The sequence below is a fragment of the Eriocheir sinensis genome, chromosome 33 (genome assembly GCF_024679095.1).
Source record: "Eriocheir sinensis breed Jianghai 21 chromosome 33, ASM2467909v1, whole genome shotgun sequence".
Taxonomy (NCBI): Eukaryota; Metazoa; Arthropoda; class Malacostraca; order Decapoda; family Varunidae; genus Eriocheir; species Eriocheir sinensis.
Window position 1 is genome coordinate 14741772 of NC_066541.1, and position 23799 is coordinate 14765570.

At 43.4% G+C, this 23799-nt stretch overlaps 1 protein-coding gene across 8 annotated transcripts in view; it reads left to right on the top strand.

Moving 5' to 3' along the window:
* The window catches only part of LOC127006773 (triple functional domain protein-like), a 328876-nt gene that overhangs the window by 156217 nt on the left and 148860 nt on the right, over window positions 1-23799 (top strand). For all 8 annotated transcript variants that reach the window (XM_050877079.1, XM_050877085.1, XM_050877077.1 and 5 more), the window contains one exon: window positions 18722-18962. In XM_050877079.1, coding sequence (XP_050733036.1) covers window positions 18722-18962 — 241 coding nt within the window. The remainder of the gene's footprint in view (window positions 1-18721; window positions 18963-23799) is intronic.

Below are 23799 nucleotides of genomic sequence, written 5' to 3' on the forward strand. Positions count from 1 at the left end.
GATTCAGTGGGAATGAGTGATGTTTGCAGGAGGAGGAGATCACCGTGGAGAAGAAAAAGGAAGAAGACGAGGAATAGATGATAAAAATAAAAGAATGAAGGAAAGGCAGAAGAAGAGCAATGCAGTGTGTGTTGAGGTTAGCAGGAGGAGGAAGAGAAGACGAGGAAAAGATGATAATGAAAGAAAACGAAGGAAAGGCAGAAGAAGAGCAGATCAGTGGGAATGAGTTGAGGTTATCAGGAGGAGGAGAAGACGAGGAGTAGATGATAATAATGAGAGAGAACGAAGAAGAGGCAGAAAAAGAATAATGCAGTGGGAATAAGTTGAGGTTGGCTGGAGGAGGAAGAAGAAGAAGACGAAGAAGAAGAAGAAGAAGAAGAAGAAGAAGAAGAAGAAGAAGAAGAAGAAGAAGAAGAAGAAGAGGAGGAGGAGGAGGAGGAGGAGGAGAACTAGGAAGTATTTTGCGTCCCTGAGTCAAACTATAATATCACTCCTTAATAAGAGTTTGGTCAGGCTTCATTTAGCGGCCGCCGGAGTTACGATATCTTGCCATCGCTAAATATAATAACATCGAACGAGGCTTTATATTTTCCTTCCTTTCTCACGGCGACGCAAATATTGGCACATACACACACACACACACACACACACACACACACACACACACACACACACACACACACACACACACACACACACACACACACACACACACACACTTCCCTTACTTCCTTGATGCTAAAGAGACAGACTATGCATGGGAGGTATCAAGACCCTTTCCTTTATTCTCTTCCTCCTCCTCCTCCTCCTCCTCTCTCTACCTCTGCCCTGTCTCCCCTCTCTACACTCCCTCCCCAATCTCCCTTTTCTTCACTTCGGCAGTTCTGATCTTCCTCTCTTCCCTTCCTATACCCTGAAGAGGTAGTTAGTACATGGAAGGTGTCACGACTCCTCTATCCTCCTCCTCCTCCTCCTCCTCCTCTTCCCCCTGGCCCCGCCCCTGCCCCTAGAGTGTGTCAGAGAGGGCTAAAGTATTCACGGGTGCTTTGGGATGCTGAAAAGAGTGTGTTGGAGTGAAATATTGCTGTCAGAAGGATATACAATCTGTCTAACCGCCCCTGATCCCCCGCCTCCCACCCTCTACATCCCTTCCTATAATTCATTTTCCTTTTACACCTATCCCGCCCCTGCATTTTCCTTTTATAACTGTCCTACCCCCCCACCGCCACCTCCCCCACCTCTACACCCCCTCTCCCACATTCTCATTTTCTCCCCTTCGTCACACTCCTCAATTCTCCTCTGCTTTCCTCTACCACTGCCCCTGTCACGCCTCCCACCCTCTACACTCCCTCCTCCTTATCTCTCTTTTTCTCCCCCTCGGCTCTTCTGCTTTTCCCCTCAATCCTCGTTTCCCCTCACTCCCCTCTTCGCTATATGTGCCTTTCCCTCCCACTCACTCCCTTTTTACTTGTCTCTCTAACCTTTTATGAATAACCTTTTGGAATTCTCTATCAGTTTTACGTTTTGGGGCAGTAGTTTTGTGGGTTTTATTCTCTTTTTTCTTCTATTTTTGGTTTCCCGGGAGAGGATGAAGGGCAAAGATGACGGAGACGAGCACTGAGGCCACGTGTAGTTTTATCTTATGCCCGGAACTTTACTTTACTGCTTCCTCTGATATGAAAAACAACAACAACAACAACATTAGCTCACTTAATAACGTCCTACTTCTGGTGCATGTATCGATTCAGGTATTTGTAGATTAATGAATTCTCAGGTAAATTAGTAGAGGCATGTAGATTAAAGAATTCGTTATTAGGTTAGTAGAGACACAATGGACAGGCAGGAAGCAGGTCACGCGTTCACCCAAATTAAACCTTTCTCGCAACTCCAGGTGGAAAACACAGGTGCGTTACTTTCCTCTCACCTGGCGAACCCCGTGCAAGCTTCGTGCGTGCGTCGGGTCACGGAACACAATCAAAACAAACAAAAAATAAACGGCAACACAATTAGACTGATATAAAAAAAAAAAACGCCCCAATCGATACCCATCAGACGCCAGTGTTTCCTGTTGTGTTGTGTTGGGAGCGGCCTTGACTTGCCTGTGTGTGTGTGTGTGTGTGTGTGTGTGTGTGTGTGTGTGTGTGTGTGTATTTTCGAGGCAAATTGCTGAAAATGGAGCGACTGTTCGGTGATGAAAATGTGTGTGTGTGTGTGTGTGTGTGTGTGTGTGTGTGTGTGTGTGTGTGTGTGTGTGTGTGTGTGTTTTATTCTCTTTCTCTATTACCTTGTCTGTCTTCATCTGCTCAGTGCATGTGTGTGTGTGTGTGTGTGTGTGTGTGTTTTATTCTCTTTCTCTATTACCTTGTCTGTCTTTATCTGCTCAATGGATGGATGGATGTGTGTGTGTGTGTGTGTGTGTGTGTGTGTGTGTGTGTGTGTGTTTGTCCTCCCGGGGTTAGTCTTTCTGTCTGTCTTTATAATCTTCCTCTTTGTCTCAGCTTGTCTTCTTTGTTCTCTCTCTCTCTCTCTCTCTCTCTCTCTCTCTCTCTCTCTCTCTCTCTCTCTCTCTCTCTCTCTCTCTCTCTCTCTCTCTCTCTCTCTCTCTCGTCTAGATGGATGACTCTTGGATGGGAATCAAAACGCAACGACCCAACTCACTTTACGATGACAGAATATCTCCTTTAAAGAGAGAGAGAGAGAGAGAGAGAGAGAGAGAGAGAGAGAGAGAGAGTTTACGTTGACCGACTCCTCCTCCTCTCTCTTAAGCTTCTCTCCATTGCATCCTCTCCTCCTCCTCCTCCTCCTCCTCCTACACCCACGCACAGCTTCCACCTACGCGATCTCCACCCACTCTCTCTCTCTCTCTCTCTCTCTCTCTCTCTCTCTCTCTCTCTCTCTCTTATTCTCTTTGATCATTAAGAGAGAGAGAGAGAGAGAGAGAGAGAGAGAGAGAGTACTTTTTCACCCATCCTTTATCTGTCTGTTTATCTCTCAGTTTTATCAGCGTCTCTTTATATGCTGACTTTTCACTCCTAAAATTAATCCCCGCGTCTCATTTTTGCGTCATTTCCATTAGCAAAGGTGCGGAGTAATACCGATGTGGTGCTTCCCCTGTATTAAATTTTCCCTCAGTGCTCTCTCTCTCTCTCTCTCTCTCTCTCTCTCTCTCTCTCTCTCTCTCTCTCTCTCTCTCTCTCTCTCTCTCTCTCTCTCTCTCTCTCTCTCTCTTATTCTAATGTAGTTAAATTGGTTAGCATAAAGAAAGCGAGACAAAGAAAGAAAGAAAGAGAGAGAGAATGGGAGAAAATAAGTGAACATCATGGAAGAAAAGAGAGAAAGAGAGAGAATGAGAGAAAATAAGCGAACAATCACAAAATAAAAAAGAGAAAGAAAGAATGGGAGAAATAAGTGAACAACAAAATATAGAAAGATAAATAAAGAGAGAGAGGGAAAGACAGAAAGAGAATAAGAGAAAAAAATAAATAAACATGAGCCTTTTCACACTTGCATTGTTAGCATAAAGAGAGAGAGAAAAAAAGAAAGAGAAAACGGAAGAAGTCAAATAAACACCAAAGAAAGATAAAGCGAGAGAAAATAAAGAGAATAAGAGCAAAAAGCAAGTTAACATCAGTCATTTCACACCTGCGGGAGGATTAGCGTCAGGGGATTACCTGCGCCGGTCTGACAAGGTGCATTACAGCGACGATTAATTAACCTGACGAGAGGAAAGCCTGGGACCGTCGCTGCGTCGAGGTGTAGGAGGGCGCTTCCGTCACCCGCTGCCTCTGTCTGTGTCCTGTTTGCGTCACGTGACCTGAGGCTTGCGTAGGAGGAGGAGGAGGAGGAGGGGGAGAGAGGAAAGAAAGAGAGTAAAGGTGAAGGATAAGTGTAACCGGAAAAAGAGGGGGAGGAGGAGGAGGATGTATATGATGTTGTTGAAAGAAAGGGAGAGGTGGAGGAGGAGGAGGAGGTGAAGGGAGATGAAAGACAGATAATAAAGGTGAAGGATAAGAGTAACTGAAAAAAGAGTGAAGGAGGATGTGGATATGTAAGAGGAAGATGTTGAAAGAGAGGATCAAGAGGAAGAAGAAGTGTAGGATTATAATGGAGGGGAAGAAAAGAGGAAAAGAAGTGAGATGAAGAGTAAGAGTAATGAATGAGGGAGAGTTGAAGGAGATGGAAGAAGACGAAGAGGAAGATGTAGAAAGAGTAAAAGAGGAGGAGGAAAAGGAGGAATAGGAGGAGGAGGAGCAGGAAAATGAGTAATAGGAGGAGGAGGAAGAGGAGGAATAAGTAAATGAATGGAGGAAAAGAAGGAAGATAAAAAATAGAAGTTACAAGGAGAATTAAAATAAAGGGAAGACGAAAAGGAAGAACCAGAAATAGACGAAAAGAAGAGAAACCAAATACAACAGGAGAAACAAGAATCAGAGGAGGAGAGAGAGGAGGAAACATGACCAAGAGCAAAACAACAATGCAACAGGGATGAACTCAAACAAGGGTAGAGAGAGAGCAAAGGGGAAGAGAGAGGAGAGAGGAGAACGGACAGGAGAGGACAAAACAGATAGGAGAGCACAGGACAGCACAGGACAGGGTTAGGTTGGCCTCGTGACACGGATTCAAGTCAATATTCGGTGCGTGAGGGAGGAGCGAGCGAGCTACTGCGGGCTGCCTGTCATTGCCACGTTTAATCTAATTCCCAGGGTCTGTTCGTCAACTGGGCTTTGGACTGGCGGGTGTGAGGTGAAGGGGGACAGTGAAAGGGGGGAAAGGGGGTAAGGGAGGAAGGGAAGGGGGTCAGTGAGAGGGGGAAGGGAAGGGAAGGGAGGAAGGGGTAGAGGAAGTGAAGCGACACCAGGGAAATTAGGTGAAGGGAATAGGAAATGAAGTGTTGGTGATGCCGTAAGAGGAGGAGGAGGAGGAGGAGGAGGAGGAGGAAAGAAGAAGAGAAGAAGAAGGAGGAAGAGGAGGAGGAGATTGGTCAAGTTAGGTTGTGAGGTGATGGCGGTAGAAGTTAAATTGTTCCATCTCTCTTTCTTCCCTCCTTCCTTCTCCCTCCCTCCGTCTCCTTCTCTCTACCCCTTCCCTTCCTCTCTCCCTCCCTCCCCCTTGTACTGTTAATGTTTACTCTTTGGCGTGGCAGCAACAGATCAAGTTTGTGGACCGAGAATATTTAATGGCGAAGGATCGTATCAAAAGGACCGGCTGAGAGAGAGAGAGAGAGAGAGAGAGAGAGAGAGAGAAAGAGGTGTCAGAGGGTAAGGGAGAATGTCAGTCAGTCAGGAATTGCGAGGAGAGAGAGAGAGAGGGAGAGGGACAACGGTCGGTCTCTCTCCCTGCCTCAAGAATCACCCGTCAGGAGGAGGAGGAGGAGGAGGAGGGTGACACTTGACCGCCTTGTTAAAACTTCCTCCCCTGTGTCCTCCCTCCCCCCTGTGGCGTCTCTTTCCCCCGGTGGACTAATCACGAACTGTTTTGGTCTCACGTCCCTTGCTTGATGGGTCTTTGCTCTCTCTCTCTCTCTCTCTCTCTCTCTCTCTCTCTCTCTCTCTCTCTCTCTCTCTCTCTCTCTCCCCCCCCCCCCTCGCCGTCCAGGGTCTGAGGGCAGCAACACTAAGGCCTTGCCGAGGTGGCCAACACTCGGCAAACTTCTGACGGAGTGATGTAGTGTTGGTCTTAAAGCTGACGCCTGCCAGGACCCGGCCGGCGCGTCCTCCTCCTGCTCCTCCTCCTCCTCTACTGTCCTCCTCCTGCTCCTCCTCCTCCTCTACTGTCCTCCTCCTGCTCCTCCTCCTCTACTGTCCTCCTCCTGCTCCTCCTCCTCCTCTACTGTCCTCCTCCTGCTCCTCCTCCTCCTCTACTGTCCTCCTCCTGCTCCTCCTCCTCCTCTACTGTCCTCCTCCTGCTCCTCCTCCTCCTCTACTGTCCTCCTCCTGCTCCTCCTCCTCCTCTACTGTCCTCCTCCTGCTCCTCCTAATCTACTGTCCTCCTGCTTCTCCTCCTCTACTGTCCTCCTCCTGCTCCTCCTCCTCCTCTACTGTCCTCCTCCTGCTCCTCCTAATCTACTGTCTTCCTGCTCATCCTCCTCTACTGTCCTCCTCCTATGCCATCTTCTCCATCTCCATCTATTCTTTTCCCTCTTCTAACCTCATTTGTTGTGTCGTTCGTTTGCTTCTATAATTTATTTTCTTACTTTCTTCTTTTCATTGGGTCCTTTTCACTGTGTCATTCTCCTCCTTTTCCCTTGACTGCTTCTCTTCCTCCACCCTTCTCTTTCTGCTCCTTCTCTCTCTCTCTCTCTCTCTCTCTCTCTCTCTCTCTCTCTCTCTCTCTCTCTCTCTCTCTCTCTCTCTCTCTCTCTCTCTCTCTCTCTCTCTCTCTCTCCCCCCCCCCCTTCTTACTCAAATTGTTCTGTCCTTACACTTCCTCTGTCCTTTCCTTCCTTCCTTCCTTCCATATTGTCCTTTTCCCTTCATCTCCTGTTTTTCTTTTGCTCCATTCCCTCTCCTCTTTCCTCCCTTCCTCCTCCCCTTTCCTCACCCTTCCTGCCCTAGTTTTCATCCCATTATTTCCTCATTTTCCCCCTCCTCCCCTCCCCCTTCCCTCACACACACACACACACACACACACACACACACACATCGTAGACGTCACGCGTGTCTCTAATGACCGTCGTTTGTCTCATTTAGTGTAAGTAAATTAGATAACTCCAGGACACGTATACAATCACACATACATACATACATACATACATACATACATACATATATGCATACATACATACGTACATACATACATACATGGCAGAGGATTAAAATAACGTTTTGTTTGATTTTTTTTTTTACCTTTTATTAATATTTCGTTGAAGTATTTAATAACATTTTTTCTCCTCTCTCTCTCTCTCTCTCTCTCTCTCTCTCTCTCTCTCTCTCTCTCTCTCTCTCTCTCTCTCTCTCTCTCTCTCTCTCTCTCTCTCTCTCTCTCTCTCTCTCTCTCTCTCTCTCTCTCTCTCTCTCTCTCTCTCTCTCTCTCTCTCTCTCTCTCTCTCTCTCTCTCTCTCTCTCTCTCTCTCTCTCTCCCCCCTTCCTTTTTTCTCTTCTCTTCCTTTTCTTATTACCTTCTTCTTGGTCACTTTCCTTTCTTTTTTCCTCTTCCTTTTTTTTTCTACATCTCTCTCCACTCCCTTACTACCTCCTCTCCGCTTCCTTCTCTTCTTTGCCTTTTTCCTATTTCTCCTTCCACTCCTTCCTTCCTTCCTTCCTCCTTTTCCTCTTTGCTTTTCTTCAATTTCTTTCTTTTACTTCTTCCTTCCTTCATTCTTTTTCATCTTTGCTTTTCTTCTATTACTTCCTTTCTTTCACTCCTTCATTCCCTTCTTCCTTCCTTCTTTTTCCTCTCTTCTTTTCTTTTTCTTCCTATACCACTTCTTCCTTCCTTCCTTTCTTCCTCCTCCCGTCCGCCGCTCAGTAATCATAGTATGTCAGCCTCCTGTGTCCTTACCTACGTCTAATGCATCATAATTTAGACCCGGGTTGCATTTCCTCTTCATATCCATCTCCAGCTTCACCTTCATCTCCATCTTCGCAGCATCTTTGTCTTTTCCTCACCTTCATCATCTCCGCCTATTTTCACTTCATCTCCTCTTCATTCTTTCTATTTTTTGCTTTCCTCTCTACTTCATTTTTATTCTTTGGACCTCTTTCTTATTTCTATTTCTGCTTATTCACCTCTCCTTCATCTTCCCAGCATATTCATCTTCACCTTCATCTTTATCTTTGCAGCATCTTCTCATCTCATCTTCATCTTCCCAGCATCTTCATCTTTGCACCATCTTCTCACCTCATCTTCATCTTCACAGCATCGTTATCTTCACAGCATCATCATCTGTACAGCATATTCATCTTCACCTTCATCTTTATCTTTGCAGCATCTTCTCATCTCATCTTCATCTTCCCAGCATCTTCATCTTCGCACCATCTTCTCACCTCATCTTCATCTTCACAGCATCGTTATCTTCACAGCATCATCATCTGTACAGCATCTTCATCTTCCTCTCATCTTCACTTCTCTTTGGATCTTCTCTCCACCTCATCTTCAACTTCATCTTCATCCTCGCATCATCTCTCCCCACCTTATCTTTATTTTCGCAGCCTCTTCTCTCCATCTTCATCTTTGCAGCATCTTCATCTTCTCTTCTCAACTTCGCCAAGTGTGTTTCCCTTGTGTTTCTATTTCCGGGTTGTATTCTCGTGTTGCGCCTTTTGTTAGACTTGCTCGTTCTGTGCTTACCGCTTTCTTTAATTTTCTCTCTCTCTCTCTCTCTCTCTCTCTCTCTCTCTCTCTCTCTCTCTCTCTCTCTCTCTCTCTCTCTCTCTCTCTCTCTCTCTCTCTCTCTCTCTCTCTCTCTCTCTCTCTCTCTCTCGCTTTACTTTTTTTTTTTGTTCAGTCTCTGTGTTGTTTTTTAAAGTGCGTGTTTGTTTGGCAGGGAGAGGAAGGAAGAAGGAAAGAAAGGAGGGAGGGAAGGGGGAGAGGGAGGAAAGGTGGGAGGGAGGGAGAGTAGGGAAAGAGGAGGAAGGGAGGGAGTTTTGTGCTCTTGTCTGCTTTTAAAAATTCGCTTTTTTTATATTGCTTTATTTTTTTGGCTGTGTGTGTGTGTGTGTGTGTGTGTGTGTGTGTGTGTGTGCGCCGATTTTCACCTTCGATTTGATCCTTACCTGTCTGAACGATATCTAAAGGAGGAGGAGGAGGAGGAGGAGGAGGAGGAAGAGGAAGAGGAGGAGGAGGAGGCAGCGACGACAACAAACATATCAACGGCTGGAAGTGAACTTGTTTATCACCCTAACGCCTCCTCCTCCTCCTCCTCCTCCTCCTCCTCCATCTCTACCTTCCTGCTTCCCTTTTTAGTCTCCTCCCTCTTATTTCCTCCCTAATATACGACCTTCACGTAACTTACCTCTCTCTCACTCCTCCCACTCCTTCCTCTTACTCCCTCTCTCATTTCCTCTTACTCCTTCACCCTCTTCCTCTTCATCTTCCTAATCACTCTTTCGCACCTTATTTTCTCCATCATTCCTATCATCTTTCTGCCTCTTCTCGTCTCACTCCCCTGCTCTCTGTATCGCTAATTCCACCTCTTTCTTTAATAGTCACCTTACCTTATTTTTACCTTCTTCCTTCTTCCCTGTTTCCCATGCCTTAACCCACTCTCTTCTCTCCTCTCTAACTCTGTTCCTTTTTTTCCCAGTACTTTTTCCCTGTTTTTTTTTTCCCCTGTTCCGTGTTCCCATGTTTCATTCCTGACTCTCATTCATTCCTCCTCTTATTTTTTCTTCTTTTATTCCTTATTCTTCTTTCCTTACTAGCCTTCAAACGTTATTTTTTTTTCACTCTTACTTATTCCCATGTTTCTTACCTGATTCCCATTCATTCCTCCTCTTATTTTTTCTTCTTTTATTCCTTATTCTTCTTTCCTTACTAGCATCAAACGTTATTTTTTTCACTCATATTTATTATCATGTTTCTTACCTCACTTTCACTTCTCTCATTAATCCTCTTATGTATCATCTTCCTCCCTCTTTCTCTATTTCTCTCTCTTTCCAGTCGTCATACCTTTATTTTTTTTCCTCTTTTCTATTAATATTTCTGTTACCTCACTCTTACGTCTCTTGCTTTCTCTTCCTCTTATTCTTTATTTATTTTCCTTCCTAGTCACCTGATGTTATTTTTGTCTCTGTTTCCCTATTACCATGTCTTACCTCCTCCTCCTCCTCCTCCTCCTCCGCCTCCCTCTTACTCTCCCTCCTCCTCTCGTTCACTCTTCCTTTCTCTCTCTTCTTTTCTCTCCCTTACTCTTTATTTACCTCCCTCCTCTCCTCCTCTTCCTACTCTCCCTCCTTCTCTCGTTCACTCTTCCTTTCTCACTTTTCCTTTCTCTCCCTTACTCTATATTTCCCTCACACTCTCCCTCCTCTCCTACTCCTCCCTCTTACTCTCCCTCCCCTTCTCGTTCACTCTTCCTTTCTCTCTCTTCCTTCCTCTCCCTTACTCTTTATCTACCTTTCTTTCCATGTTATTCTTCCCGTTTCCTTTTAACCATGTCTTTCCTCTTACCTCTTTTCCTCCTTTTTCTTCTCGTCTCCCCTTCTCTCCCTTTCTTTTTCTTACTTCTTCTCTTATTCTATATGTATATGTCTTTCTTTCTACGTTATTTTTGCCCATTTCCTCTGTATTGACATCTTTTACCTCATTCTCTGTTCCTCCCTCTTCCTCTCCCTCTCCCTTCCTCATTTTTACTTCCTCTCCCTCCTCCTCTCACTCACTCCCTCTCTCTTCCTAGTCATCTGATCTTATTCCTGTCCCTTTCCCTTATTACCAAGTCTTACCTCACTCTCCCTCCTCCTCTCCCTCCATCTCCCTCCTCCTCTTCCTCCTCCTCCTTTCCCTCCTCCTCCTCTATTCCTGTCTCGTCCTCCTTATTTTTGTCCTTTTTTCCTTATTTCCAAGTCTTACCTCACTCCTCCTCCTCCTCCTCCTCCTCTATTCCTATCTCCTTCACCTTATTTTTGTCCCTTTCCCTTATTACCAAGTCTTACCTCACTCTCCCTCCTCCTCCTCCTCTTCCTCTTCCTTCTCCTCCTCCTCTCGCTTACTCCCTTGGGCGCCCTCTGCTCCCTGACCTGTTACGCTACACTGGCAGCGGCTGGGAGTAGGCATCCACCTGCTTAATTAACACACCTGCGAGACCTGCTGCTGCTGCTCGCCCTCCTCCTTGACACCTTGACTCCTCTCACCTGACTTTTTTTACCTTTTTTTTTCAACTTTTTTTTCTACGTTTCCTGCTTTTTCTGATTTTTTTTTTTTGGGGGGGGGGTGGGAAGATTTTTTTATTATGGTCCTTTTGTTTTCTTCCCTCGTATTCTAATTTACTTTTTTTTTTCCTCATTTTCCCTCTTCATTATTTATTTTTCCTTGACATACGTTTATTTTTCCTTTTTCTTTGTTTTCTTTACTTTTTTCCACACTTCTTCCTTCCTCCTCGATAATGAAGTTTCTGACACTTTTTCTTTTTTTTACTCGTTTTTTTTCTATTTTCTGTTTTTTCTCCTCTTTATTTCTTTAACTTTCCCCGTAATTGACTTCCTCTCTTCCAGTTTCTTTTCCTTCCCTTTTTACTCCGCCTCCTCTCTTCCAGTTTCTTTCCTTCCTTTTTTTTACTTCACTTTTTCCCGGAACTCCCATATTTACTCACAATTTTCCCTCCTTTTCCTCTCCCTTTCCTCCCTCTGCTCTTGACCTTTCAGAGTTGTTTTCCCCTTTTTGTTTTCCCCTCGCCACCCTTTCCCTGTACTCGCCCACGCTCGCTTTGTCTATCTTTTTCTTTCCTTTTATTTTTTTCATTTCCTTCCCCTCCTCTTGCTCTCCTCCACATTTTACATCGTCTTGCTTCTCAGGTTTTGTATTTATTTTCCTGTTTCTCATCGTTCCTTCTTTCTTTCCTCCCTTCTTTCTCTCCCCTATCCTAGTTTCTTCCCGCCCACACAGTAGTTTGTTTCCTCTTCCTGTTTTCTCTTCTCTTTCTTCTCCGTCTCCTTCTCCTCCTTCTTCTCCTACTACTCTTCTCTTCCCTCTTTTTATCCTCTTTCTTCGTCTTGTTTTTCTCTTGTTTGTTCTTCTATTCCTCCATTCTGTACTTTCTTCCTTTTCCAGCTCTTTCTCTCCTCTTTTCCCTTCCTTTCTCCTTTCTTTTCTCCTCTTCCTCTTCCTTCTTCTCTTTATTGTTTCTCCTGTTCTCTCTCTTCTTCTAATTCCTCATTTCTATACCTTCTTCCTTTTCCAGCTCTTGTTTCTCTCCTCTTTTACCTTCCTCGTCCTTTCTCTTCTCCACCTCCTCTTCCTTCTTCTCCTAATTGTTTCTCTTCTGTCGTTTCTCCTTTTCTGATGCCTTGTTTCTATTCCTGTCCTTTTCCAGCTCCCATTTCTCTCCCCTTTTACTTGCTTTGTCCTTACTTTCTTCTCCTTCTCCTCCTCCTCCTGTTCTGTCTCCTACTCATATGCCTTTCTTACCATACCTCTGTTCTTTTCCAGCTCTCCTTTCTCCCCCTTTCTTTCCTCCACTTCCTCCTCCTCCTCTTCCGTCTCACCATTGTACCCGAGTCCTCTTTTCCAACGCTCTTTTCTCCCACCTTTTTCTTTTCCTCGTGTAACCTTCTGTGGGCCGCTGCACCCTTACCTACCTGGCCCCACCTGTGCATACACCTGTTAGGCTTCCACTCACCTGGTTTCCCACACGTGCGAGAGGCGAAAGGAAAAGCATGAGTGAGTGAGTGGGTGAATGTGTGAGTGAATGAGTGAGTGTTGGGAGTACCGTCTAGCGTTATCGAGGAGGAGGAGGAGGAGAAAGAGGACTTATGTAGTGTGACATTTACGTTTCCTGTATCATCGCTGTGTGTGTGATTCGAAAAGGTTATGTTGCGTTGTCTTAAGTTACACGTGACACGGATATGCGATGGAGGGAGACAAAGGAAGGGAAATAGGGAGGAAATAAGGGATAGGTAGATAGACTGATAGGTAGGCCAAATAGTGGGGGGGGGGGGTAGCAGAAGGGTGGAAGAGTAGGAAAGGGAAATGAGGAGGAAATAGAAAAGCTAGATAAATAGACCGATAGGTAGAATTGAACGTGGAACGGACAGTAAGGAATGGCTGGAGGGAGGGAGAGAGGGAATGGAAAATAAGAGAAGAAAAATGGGGTAGATAGATTGGTTGATATGTAGATGACTTGTGGGTAGGATGGAGGGCAAGGGATAACTGAAGGGTGAAAGAGAGGGAAAGGGAAATAAGAGAGGAGAAAAGAGGTAGATAGATAGATAGATTGATAGGCAGGTGAATTGAGGGAAGGGTGGAGGGTAAAGGATCATAGAAGAGAGGAAGGGAGGGAGAGAGGGGGAGAGAAGGGATAAATAAATGGAGGTATAGGACTAACTGAATGATTAAAAGGTAGTGTGGGAGAAAGGAAGGGACAGAAGAGAAGATTGGTAAATAATTTAAGGAGAGAGAAGGAGGGAGAAGTTCTAAGGAGAGGAGAGGAGAGGAGAGGAGAGAAGAGGAGAGAAGAGGAGAGAAGAGGAGAGAAGAGGAGAGGAGACGAGAGGAGACGAGAGGAGACGAGAGAAGAGAAGAGAGAAGAGAGAAGAGAGAAGAGAGAGAGAGAGAGAGAGAGAGAGAGGTTACATTTTTTTGGAGGCAGTGGTGGTAATGGCAGTGATGATGATAGTGGTGGTGATTGTGGTGATGCTGGTAGTGGTGGTGATGATGTGAGTGGCCTAGTGGTGTGTGTGTGTGTGTGTGTGTGTGTGCGTGACCTTTAGCGTAGTTTCGCCCGTAAACTTTTAATAATCCCGCGCGTATGTGAGTGAATAATTATAGCGACGGGGAATTTGTATATAGACAAATCATAATCGCACCTGCTCGTTAGATTAATTAGCAGAGACGGTAACCAGGTGCAAAAAATGTGGGGAATGTTAATCTTTCCTTCCGCCTTTTCAATGTACACCTCTTTTTTTTTCTTTGCCTGTTCTTCATTCCCTCACCTTTATTATTCTTTTCTTCTGCATTTTCTATTCACATTTGTCTTCCTTTTTCCCACGTTTCCCGGGCATACCTTTGTTCTTTTTCAGCTCTCCATTCTCTCACCCTTTTTGTTTTCCTTTCTTCTGTCTTTTCTATGTCCTTTCCTCATTTTCTAGTTCTATTTCCTCACCCTTTTCTTTTCCTTTTTTCCTCCTTCAGCTTTTCATTCCTTCACCCTTTTTGTTTTCCTTTCTTTCGTCTTTTTCTGTCCTTTCCTCCTTTTCCAGTTTTATTCCCTCATCCTTTTCTTTTTCTTTCTTCCTCCTTTTCCGTGCATACCTCTGTCCTCTTCCTGCTCTCCATTCTCTCGCCCTGTTCCTTTCTTTCGCCTTCTCCCTATGTCCTTTTGTCCTCTTCCACCTCTTTATCACGTCACCACTTTCCCTTTCCTCCTGTGTCCATGTCGCCCTTTCCACCGCCTGTCGATGCACCTGTTAGGATTCCTCTCACCTGGTTTTCCACGCGTGCGAATAACGTAATTAGTCGCCTTTATGCTGGGGAAAAAAAGTTTCGATAGGTATTATTTGTGGGTGTTGCAAATGTGACGTATATGCTTTTTTAAGTGTTAGAGTGTTGTACGATTCACTGAGTGTGTAAAAATAGCTTGATTTAGATACTGAGTGTAGGGAAATGAGGATAACCTTGGTATGGGTATAGAAAATGGGTCAACGAGTATTATGTTTTGTGTTGCAACTGTGACATAGATGCATTATTAAGTGTAAATGTGTAATACGTTTAATTCTGTGGGTCGAAATATTATGATCAAGACCTTGAGTGTAGGGATATGATGATAACATGGCTTTGGGTGTAGAAATATCATAACCTGTAGCTCTGGAAGTAGGAAGATGATGATAAAATTAATTTACCTGTTAAAGTATATTGAACTAGAGCTTGGGTGTAGGAAAATTATGATAACATTGACTTGGGTGTAGATACATTATGCTCTAGTGCTCTGGATATAAAGGGAACATATCAGGTGAGCTCTGGGTGTAAGGGGAGCGTAATAGGTGAGCTTGGAGGGTAAGGGTAACATAATAGGTGAGCTCTGGGTGTAGAGGAAGCGTAACGGGTGAGCTCTGGGTGTCGGGTGCCATGGCGGGTGAACTCTGGGTGTAAGAACCTGTTGTTAATATAATGTTCTGTGTGTAAGCTGAACATCATGTCACCTTTAATACGAGCGTGTGTACGTGCGTTGCGAGACATCTGTGCTGGCCATCATCACCGGCACCTGTCAGGGGAACACACGGCCACCACCGACATGACATAATGCCATCACCACCATTACTACCATCACCATTACCATCATCATCACCATCATCATCTTCAGCATTAACTTTTTTATATCCTGTCCCAACACAAACAGTAATTCTTCCTCGTCTTTGTGACATTATAGATCGTAGCATAACTTGTGTCTTTGTTGTCTGTTAGTTTCAGAAGTAGGATTGTAGTGTTGTTATGTTATGTTATGTTATGTTATGTTATGCTATGTTATGTTATGTTATGTTATGTTGTGTTAAGGAAAGACACACGAGAAAGGAAACTAAAGGATGATAAATTCTTCGTCTTTGTGAAATTATAGATCGTAGCATAACTTGTGTCTTTGTTGTCTGTTAGTTTCAGTAGTAGGAGTGTATTGTTATGTTATGTTATGTTGTGTTAAGGAAAGACACACGATAAAGGAAACTAAAGGAAGATAAAGTGGAGGGGTGAGAAAGAGGGAGAGGCCTAGTAATATATATTTCTAAAGCTTTAGTCTCTTTGGTAATTATAATTATATTGTTTGTTACGTTACTGTGTTAAGGAAGACATACCAGAGAAAGGATTATCAGATGAAATACAGGACCGAGACAGGTAGAGAAAACTAGTCAGATATATTTAAAGACTTTTAGTTTCATTTGTACTTGGGGTAATATTGATGTGTTGTCTTGTTGTGCTAAAGGGAGACCTGAGAGAGAAGGAATTTAATATTGGACCTAGACGGAGAGACAGAGGGAGAAGACGAGTCAGATTTATCAACAGAGCCTGAGATTCATAAGTACTTGGGGTAATATTGATGTTTTCTTGTTGTGTTAAAGGGAGACCTGAGAGAGAAGGAATTTAATACTGGACAGAGACAGAGAGAGAGAGAGGGAGAGGACTAGTTAGATACATTGACAGAGCCTGAGATTCATTAGTACTTTAGGGGTAGTATTGATGTGTTTTCTTGTTGTTGTGTTAAGGGAAGACCTGAGAGAGAAGGAATTTAATATTGGAACTAGACAGAGAGACAGGGAGGTAGAACGTCACATATATTTACAGTCTTAGTTTAATAAGGACTTTGGATGCTATTGTTGTGTTGTGTCCTGCTATTGTGTCAAGGGAAGTCCTACGAGAGGGGGAACTACGGGAAGAGGAAGTTAGGGCCGCGATAGAGGGAGATAATGTCAGAATAGGCGACCGTCTAGGAACAGGACTAAAACAATGAAGACAATGAAGAAGAAGCACAAAGAAAATAAACAACTCCATTTCATTATTATAGTTTTTATTTTCTTCAGTAATTCAGTTATAAAGACAAATGTAGAAAGTGATAAAGAGGAAGAACGAGCACATACGAAAATTTTACCTCTATTTTTATTATTTTATCTATTATTTTCTTCAGTCATTCAGTAAAAATAATAAAGACAAGAGTGATTCATTAACAAAGACAAAGAACAAACACGAAAGAAAGTATTACCTTCATTTTTATTATTTCATTACTTTTTTTATTTTCTTCAGTAATTCAGCAATAAAAAAAACACAAAGGAACAAAGAGAGAGTAATTCAGTAATAAAGAGAGTAATAAAGACATAATAACTCGGTGACAAAGACAAGGAACAGTCACATGCGAAAATATTAACCTCATTTTTATTACTTCATCTTTTATTTTCTTCCGTAATTCTCCTTTTCGCGCGTATCTCACCTGCTATCATCGCCGCCCTCATACCTGGCTCGCGTGCGTTACCCTCGTTATCTTTGTTGACCTGCGAGAGAGCGGCGCGATTATTCCAGCGAGTGAGCGAGCCTCCTTATCGCCGTTATCAGCCCCGTCTGTGTTTGTCTTCTCAACGGGGCGACAAAACCAGCGCCACGATGTTTTATTTTTCCTGCGTCCCGTGATGTTTTTTGCTGCCTGTTGTGTTGCTGGGAGAGAAAGTGATGATAGTATGTGATGTTTGATTTAGTGCAGTCATCCTTATCATCTTTATTTTCATCATCTTGGCATATACTGGAGAGAGAGAGAGAGAGAGAGAGAAGAAGAAGAAGAAGAAGAAGATCATAATGTTTCCCTGATTCACGTGATGTTTTTGTTTACTTTGTGTTGCTGGGGATGAGAGCAATAGAGTGTGATGATTAATTTAGTGCATTCATCGTTGTTACTTATATTATTGGTGTTGTTTTTACCCTCTTATCATAAACTAAAAACTTATAATACTGTTTTCCTGATTCTCGTGATGTTTCTGGTTCTTTATTTTTTTTTGTAGTTGGGAATGGGAAGAAATACAGTGTGATGAATGATTTAGAACCCCCATCATTATTATTGTTATTGTTTTCGCTCTCTTGGCATTAACTAGACACCCACGTCATAATATTGTCTTCCTGACTCGTGATTTTTTTTTTTTGTTGTCGTTGCTGGGAATGGGAAGAAATACAGTGTGATGAATGATTTAGAACCCCCATCATTATTATTGTTATTGTTTTGGCTGTCTTGGCATTAACTAGAAAACCACGTCATAGTATTGTGTTCCTGACTCTTGTGATGTTTCTGGTTCTTTTTTTATAGCTGGGAATGGGAAGAAATACAGTGTGATGAATGATTTAGAACCTCCATCATTATTATTGTTATTGTTTTCGCTCTCTTGGCATTAACTAGACACCCACGTCATAAAATTGTGTTCCTGAGTTTATTTTATGTCTCTGCCTCCTTTGTGTCGCATGGGAGACAACAAGATCACCCGCATTATAGGGATTTGCTTCTCTTAACATGAATCACATATCGCTTTTACTACGTTTTTTTTTATTTTTTTTTTTATCTTACTCACCTGATATTTTTCTTTCATTGCGGTACTAGGAAATATATAAGTATCCTGCATTTACTTCATAATATTCATCCATACATTTATTGTGTAAAATTTCGCGGCCTACACACCCTTTTTTTTTTACAACAAGAGTCGGCTCAAGGGCAACAAAAAGAGTGTAGAAAAAAAAGCCCGCTACTTGCCGCTCCCACAACAGAAGATTGTATAGAGTACCCAAAAGAGAGGTCAATTTCGAGTCAATTTCGAGTGAAGGTATTCGTACAGGGATTGTGAGCATTTCCATTTGTAGTTTTATGACCCTGATGGTAGAAGTTGAACAAAGCTTCTGTAGTACCAAATACGTAAAAAAAATAACTCAAGTGAATCTGTTTAATCTGCTTTGTTACTTTTGAAAATATTTGTTGTGAGGGCTGGAAGCGTCCGTGAATCCTGGCTTTGTGGCATTCCCTCCATCTCTGACTTTTTTTAACTTTATATATACTTAAAAAATTCAGTGCATGGTCCTTACTCGCGTGATTTTTTACTGCCTCCGTGTTACTGGAAAAAGATTAACACACATCACTTATTTTTTTATCCATTCATTAAGTTTTACTGTGTATGATATTTCTCCCTTTGCTTTGCTTCGTTTTCCTTTACATATATATTCTCTACATCTAAATACACATTCCTTACGTGATAATTCTACCCCTTTCGTGCTACTGGGAAATATTATAACACTAATTTTTCTTACTTCGCATATTTTATCCCTGTATTCATCGTGCAACAAAGCGTGACATTTCTTCCTTGCTTTACTTCTTTTTACTTTATACTTAACTACATATTCCTTACTTAAGTTATATTTTTACTTCCTTCGTGTTACTGGGAAATAGAATAACACTTTACCTTCTACCTATTACACTTTCCCTATTATTAACTTACGTTTCTCAAGCTTCGTGTTACTTTGGGGAATAGAATTCTTCTTTACACTTTCCCTATTATTACCTTACGTTTCTTAAGCTTATATTCATCGTGTGACTAAACATACCATTTCCTCTTTCCAGGGCAGCGGGGAGGTGACATGGGTGCTCGAGGACTGGAGCGGGGGCGGGACGGGGGAGCTGAGCGTGACGCGGGGGCAGCAGGTGGAGGTGCTGGACATGCCCCCCGCCCACAGCCCCGCCCGCGACCCCTCCGAGTGGGCGTACGTGCGGCTGTCCCACGCCCACGACCAGGAGGGCCACGTACCGCTCAGCCTCCTGCGACAGCCGCCCAAGCAGCAGCGATCCGACCTCGACCTCTCAGGTGAGTGTTGATGTGTACCTGTGTTGACCTGGCTGATTAGTGCTGTTGTTTTTTGTCTTTTTTCGTTTCTCTTTTTTTTATTCTTTCCTTAAGTTAGTCGTTTGTTTGTTTACTTTTTTCTTCTCTTTCCTGTTTTATTTTCCTCCATTTCTTTTTTTTTTCTGTTTCTTTGTTTCCTACTTTTTTTCGTTCTTTCTGTTTTCCTTTTTTTTTTTTTTTGCTTTCTTTATCTCCATCTATTCTGTCTTTCTTTTCTTACTTTCTTCCTCTTTTTGCTTTTTTTTCTCCATTTATTCTGTGTCTTTCATTCTTTGCGTCTTTCTTTCTTTCCACATTCTCTCTCTCTCTCTCTCTCTCTCTCTCTCTCTCTCTCTCTCTCTCTCTCTCTCTCTCTCTCTCTCTCTCTCTCTCTCTCTCTCTCTCTCTCTCTCTCTCTCTCTCTCCCTCACCCTCTCCCTCACCCTCTCTCTCTCTCTCCCCTTTCTTACCTGTCTTCGCTCACCTGTTATCTATAATCCATTCAATATTTCGCACCTGTAAAAATTGAGAGGAAGGAAAGAAAAGAAAAAGAGTAAAAAAACAACAACAACCTGAACCCAACTAAGAAAATATACGTCAAGGAAAGTTTATTATTATTATTATTATTATTATTATTATTATTATTATTATTATTATTATTATTATTATTATTATTATTATTATTATTATTATTATTATTATTATTATTATTTTCCCATTTTCCCATTTTGTTGCTCTTTATTAATTCAGTCCCCGGAGCAGAAACTCGAATGTCAGGTGAGTGTAAAAATATTAATGAGTTCCTGTGCGTTAATTAGGCGGTGAGGGCGAATGGTAAAGGTGAGCGTGGGATCGGATTACCTGTAAGGGATTTTAAGGGAGGGAGAGAGAGAGAGGGAGAAAGAGAAAGAGAGAGGGAGGGAGAGAGGCTTATGTAGGCTTATGTTTTCTGCCCTATTTGCAAGTTTAGTTATCCTCTGTTATTCTCTCTCTCTCTCTCTCTCTCTCTCTCTCTCTCTCTCTCTCTCTCTCTCTCTCTCTCTCTCTCTCTCTCTCTCTCTCTCTCTCTCTCTCTCTCTCGTGACCTTAATTACCTTGCTACGTACTCATGTTTTCCCTTCTTTTTTTTTCCTTTTTTTTTCCTCTTTGTCCTCTTTCCATGTTTCTCTCCACTCATTCCTCCTCTCCCTCCTCTCTGTATAATTTCCTCCCTTCTCTCTTCTCTCCCCCTTTCTCTCTTTCTCTCTCTCCTCCACTTTCTCTATTCGTGTATCCTTCCCTCCTCTCTTTTTTTGTCTTTCTCTCGTCACACTTTGCGTTGCACTCTCTCACTCTCTTTCTCTTCAGCGTTCTCTTCCTCCTCCTCCTATCCTCCTGCCCTCCTCCTCCTTTCATTCTCTCCTCCCTCCTCCTCCCCTCTCCCCTTCTCTCCAATTTCTCTATTTCGTACGATGTTTCCTTCTTTTTCTCTCTCTCCTTTCCTCCAGTTTATTCCTCCTCTTTATTTCTTTTCTTTATCTCCTTTTCTCCATTTCCTTCCTTCCTCTTCTGTATCTTTCCTCTTCTCATTTTCTCCTAATTTACTCTCCCTCTTTCTTGGTCTTTCTCCTTTATCTTTGTGTATTTCTTCTTCTCTTCTGTTTCTCTTCCTTCCTCTCCTCTCCTCTCCTCTCCTCTCCTCTCCTCTCCCTTCCTCATTTCCATCATTTCTCTCCATATCTTCATTTCTTCCTCCGTTAGTTATTCCTCTCTTTCCTTTCCTCCTCCATTCATCTTCCTTCCTTCTCTATATCTTTTTTTATCCTCTCTTCTCCTCCCTCCTCCTCCTCCTTCTTCTCTCGCTTTACCCTCCTTCCTCAGTTATTTATCTCTTTCTCTCCTTCCCCCTTCTCTCCATCCATCTCTCCCTTCTCCATCTTTTTCTTTACCCCACTCATATCTCCTCAGCATCCTTCTTTCTCTCCCTCCTTTCTCTCTCTCTCCCTCAGTTATTTATCTTTCTCCCCTCCTCCTCCTCCTTCTATCCATCCATCTCTCCCTCCTCCCCTCCATCTTTATTTCTCTCCAGTTTCTCGGTGTCTCTCCCTCACCTCAGTGCTTTCCTCTTCTCACCTTTTCCCTCCACTTCTCTTCTTTCTCTCTCCCTCCTTTCTCCTTCTCGTCTGCTCTCTCTTGCTGCTTTCTTTATCTTCTTTCTCTCTCGTGTCTTCTCTTTCTCGTCTCATTTCTCTCTCGTCTTTTAGCTTCTTTCTCTTGTCTCCTCTCTCTCGCTCCGTTCTCTCTCGTCTCATCTCTCTCGCTTCTATCTCTCTTTTCGTCCACCTCTCGTCTCCTTTATCTCCCTCCTTCCCTCTAGTATCCTCTCTCTCTCATTCCTTTCTCTCTCTTCCATCTCTCTCATACTTCTTTCTCTCCATCCCTCCACCTCTCTTCTCCTTCCTCTCCCCCTCTCTCCATCCTTCCTCTCCTTCTCCTCAGGTCGGCTCCCCGCTCTCACATTTTTTCGCCAGTAATGCCGTACCTTTTAAATGACCTCGTTAAAAGTTCTTTCACTCTGTATTTTTATGCTTTCACACACCGAAAAGTGGGCGGGTCCTTTTTCGTCTCCTTCTCTCTCATTCTCTTCCGTCTGTCTGTCTGTCTGTACATATTTAGGTCTGTTAATGTGCTTCTCTTGTCAGTCTGGTTATATTTGTAATCGTCTGTTTGTCTACTTGTCTTTTCTGTCGCTTTCTTTTTTTTTCTGTCTCCGTTTGTCTGTATTTTTCTGTTAATCTATCTGTCTGTCTGTATTTGTGCTCGTCTGTTTGCCTTCCTTGTCTGTTTCCTTCTTTCTTTCCTCCTTTCCTTTTCTCTTTCTATCTGTTTGTCTGTCTGTCTGTCTGTCTGTCTGTCTGTCTGTCTGTCTGTCTGTCTGTCTGTCTTCCTGTCTGTCTGTTTATCTGTCTGTCTGTCTGTCTGTCTGTCTGTCTGTCTTCCTGTCTATCTGTGTCTGTCTGTCTGTCTGTCTGTCTGCCTGTCTGTCAATTTTTCCCTCACTCAGACACTCATCCTTACCATCCGAGTCTAAACTATCCCACTCCAGACCCACTTCACTCTGACCCCTCTCTCCCTTTCTCCCTCCCTCTCCCTCTTCTCCCCTTCCCTCTCTTCCCAAATTTCTCGGTTTGCACACACTACTTCCTCCTTCCTCACCTCTCCTTCCTCACCTCTCCTTCCTCACCTCTCCTTCCTCACCTCTCCTTCCTCACTTCTCCTTCCTCACCTCTCCTTCCTCACTTCTCCTTCCTCACCTCTCCTTCCTCACCTCTCCTTCCTCACCTCTCCTTCCTCACCTCACCTCACTTCCCCATTGTCCCACTCCTCGTAATCCTCCTTCGGGACTTGGGGAAGAGGAAATAAAAAGGAGGAAAAAAAGGAAGACAAAAAGAGAAAGGAAAAAACCGAAATGGCACGGACGAATGTATTAACACTGCGACTTTCTTTTTTTCTTTCTTCTTTCTTTTTTCTTTTCTTCTTTTTTACTGAAGAGGCTTTGTTTCCTTTTATTTGTTTTTTTGCTGAGCTGGAAAGGCAGGCAGGTAAGAAGTGCTTGGTAGGTAGATGGGCAGGTTGAGTTGTTGGATAGGTAAAGTTAAGGTAGGTAGGCATAAGTAAATTGGAAGGTTGGTCAGTGGGTGGAGGTGGGTAACTGGGTAAGTTTAAGGTAGGCAGGTGGGGAAATGAGTAAGCTAGTGGACAGGTGAGCTTGGTAGGTAAACACTAAACAGATTGGTATAGGTAAGTAGGTGTGGGTAGGTAGTTGAGTAGATAGGTAGCTGAAGGTATGGTGGGTTAACAGGTGGGTAAAACATATTTGCTGGGCCCTTTACTCCTTCGCCAGGGTTCCTCTCGCGTTCTTCACTTTTCTAAACTTGTTCAGTTCTTTGCGTTCATCTCCCGTAGTATTATGAATGATGTTCTTTTATTCGTTTTCTCATCTTGTTCCGTTGTTGGAGTTTCTGTCTCCCATTTCCTCCTTTGCCTTCTCTACCGTCCTACTCGGCGTTCCTCGGGGCGGCCGCTCGGTCCCTCCTGGTCGTTCCCTGCTGATCGATACGGATAGGGCCGTTAGAGTCTTCTGGGCCCTCGGTCATGGCACCTGTGGACCCGCCGAAGGTGTGTTTGTGTGTGTGTGTGTGTGTGTGTGTGTGTGTGTTTGTGTGTGTGTGTGTGTGTGTGCCGTTTGTCTGTTTCTGTCCGGTTTTCTGTTTTATTTGTGTTTGTTTGCGTTTAAGAGCAGTAACTCGTGTGTTTGTGCGTGTGTGCGTTCTTAAGTCTGTCTGTGTCTGTTTGTGTGTCTGATTTTCCGACTGTGTGTCTGTTAACGTTTAAGAACAAAACCTCTGTGCCAGTTTGTCTTTGCGTCATTATATCCGTCTGTGTCTGTCTGTCTGTTCTTCTGGCGTTCTTATGTCCGTGTCTGTCTGTCTTTTGATATGTCTGTCTGTTTGTCCACCTGGCGTTCTTATGTCCGTCTTCCTTTGTCTATTTTGATCTGTCTGTCTGGCCTTCTGGTTCTCCGTCTCTCAGCCTATTTTTCTTTACGTCAACGCTATTAACGCGAGTGACTTCCTGCTTGCTACGTGCTGGCCATGCGAAGGGGGGAATATTTACACGTCTTTCCTCCCCGACTCGCGTATAAAAAAGTCGAGAAAGGGCGTGAAGAGAGTGACGGAATACACTTTTTCACGGCTTAAAGTGCTGATTGTGGGGCATTGTGAGACTTCGAATTAAATTTTATCCCTTTCCTGAGACGTTTGAATACATCTAACTCAAG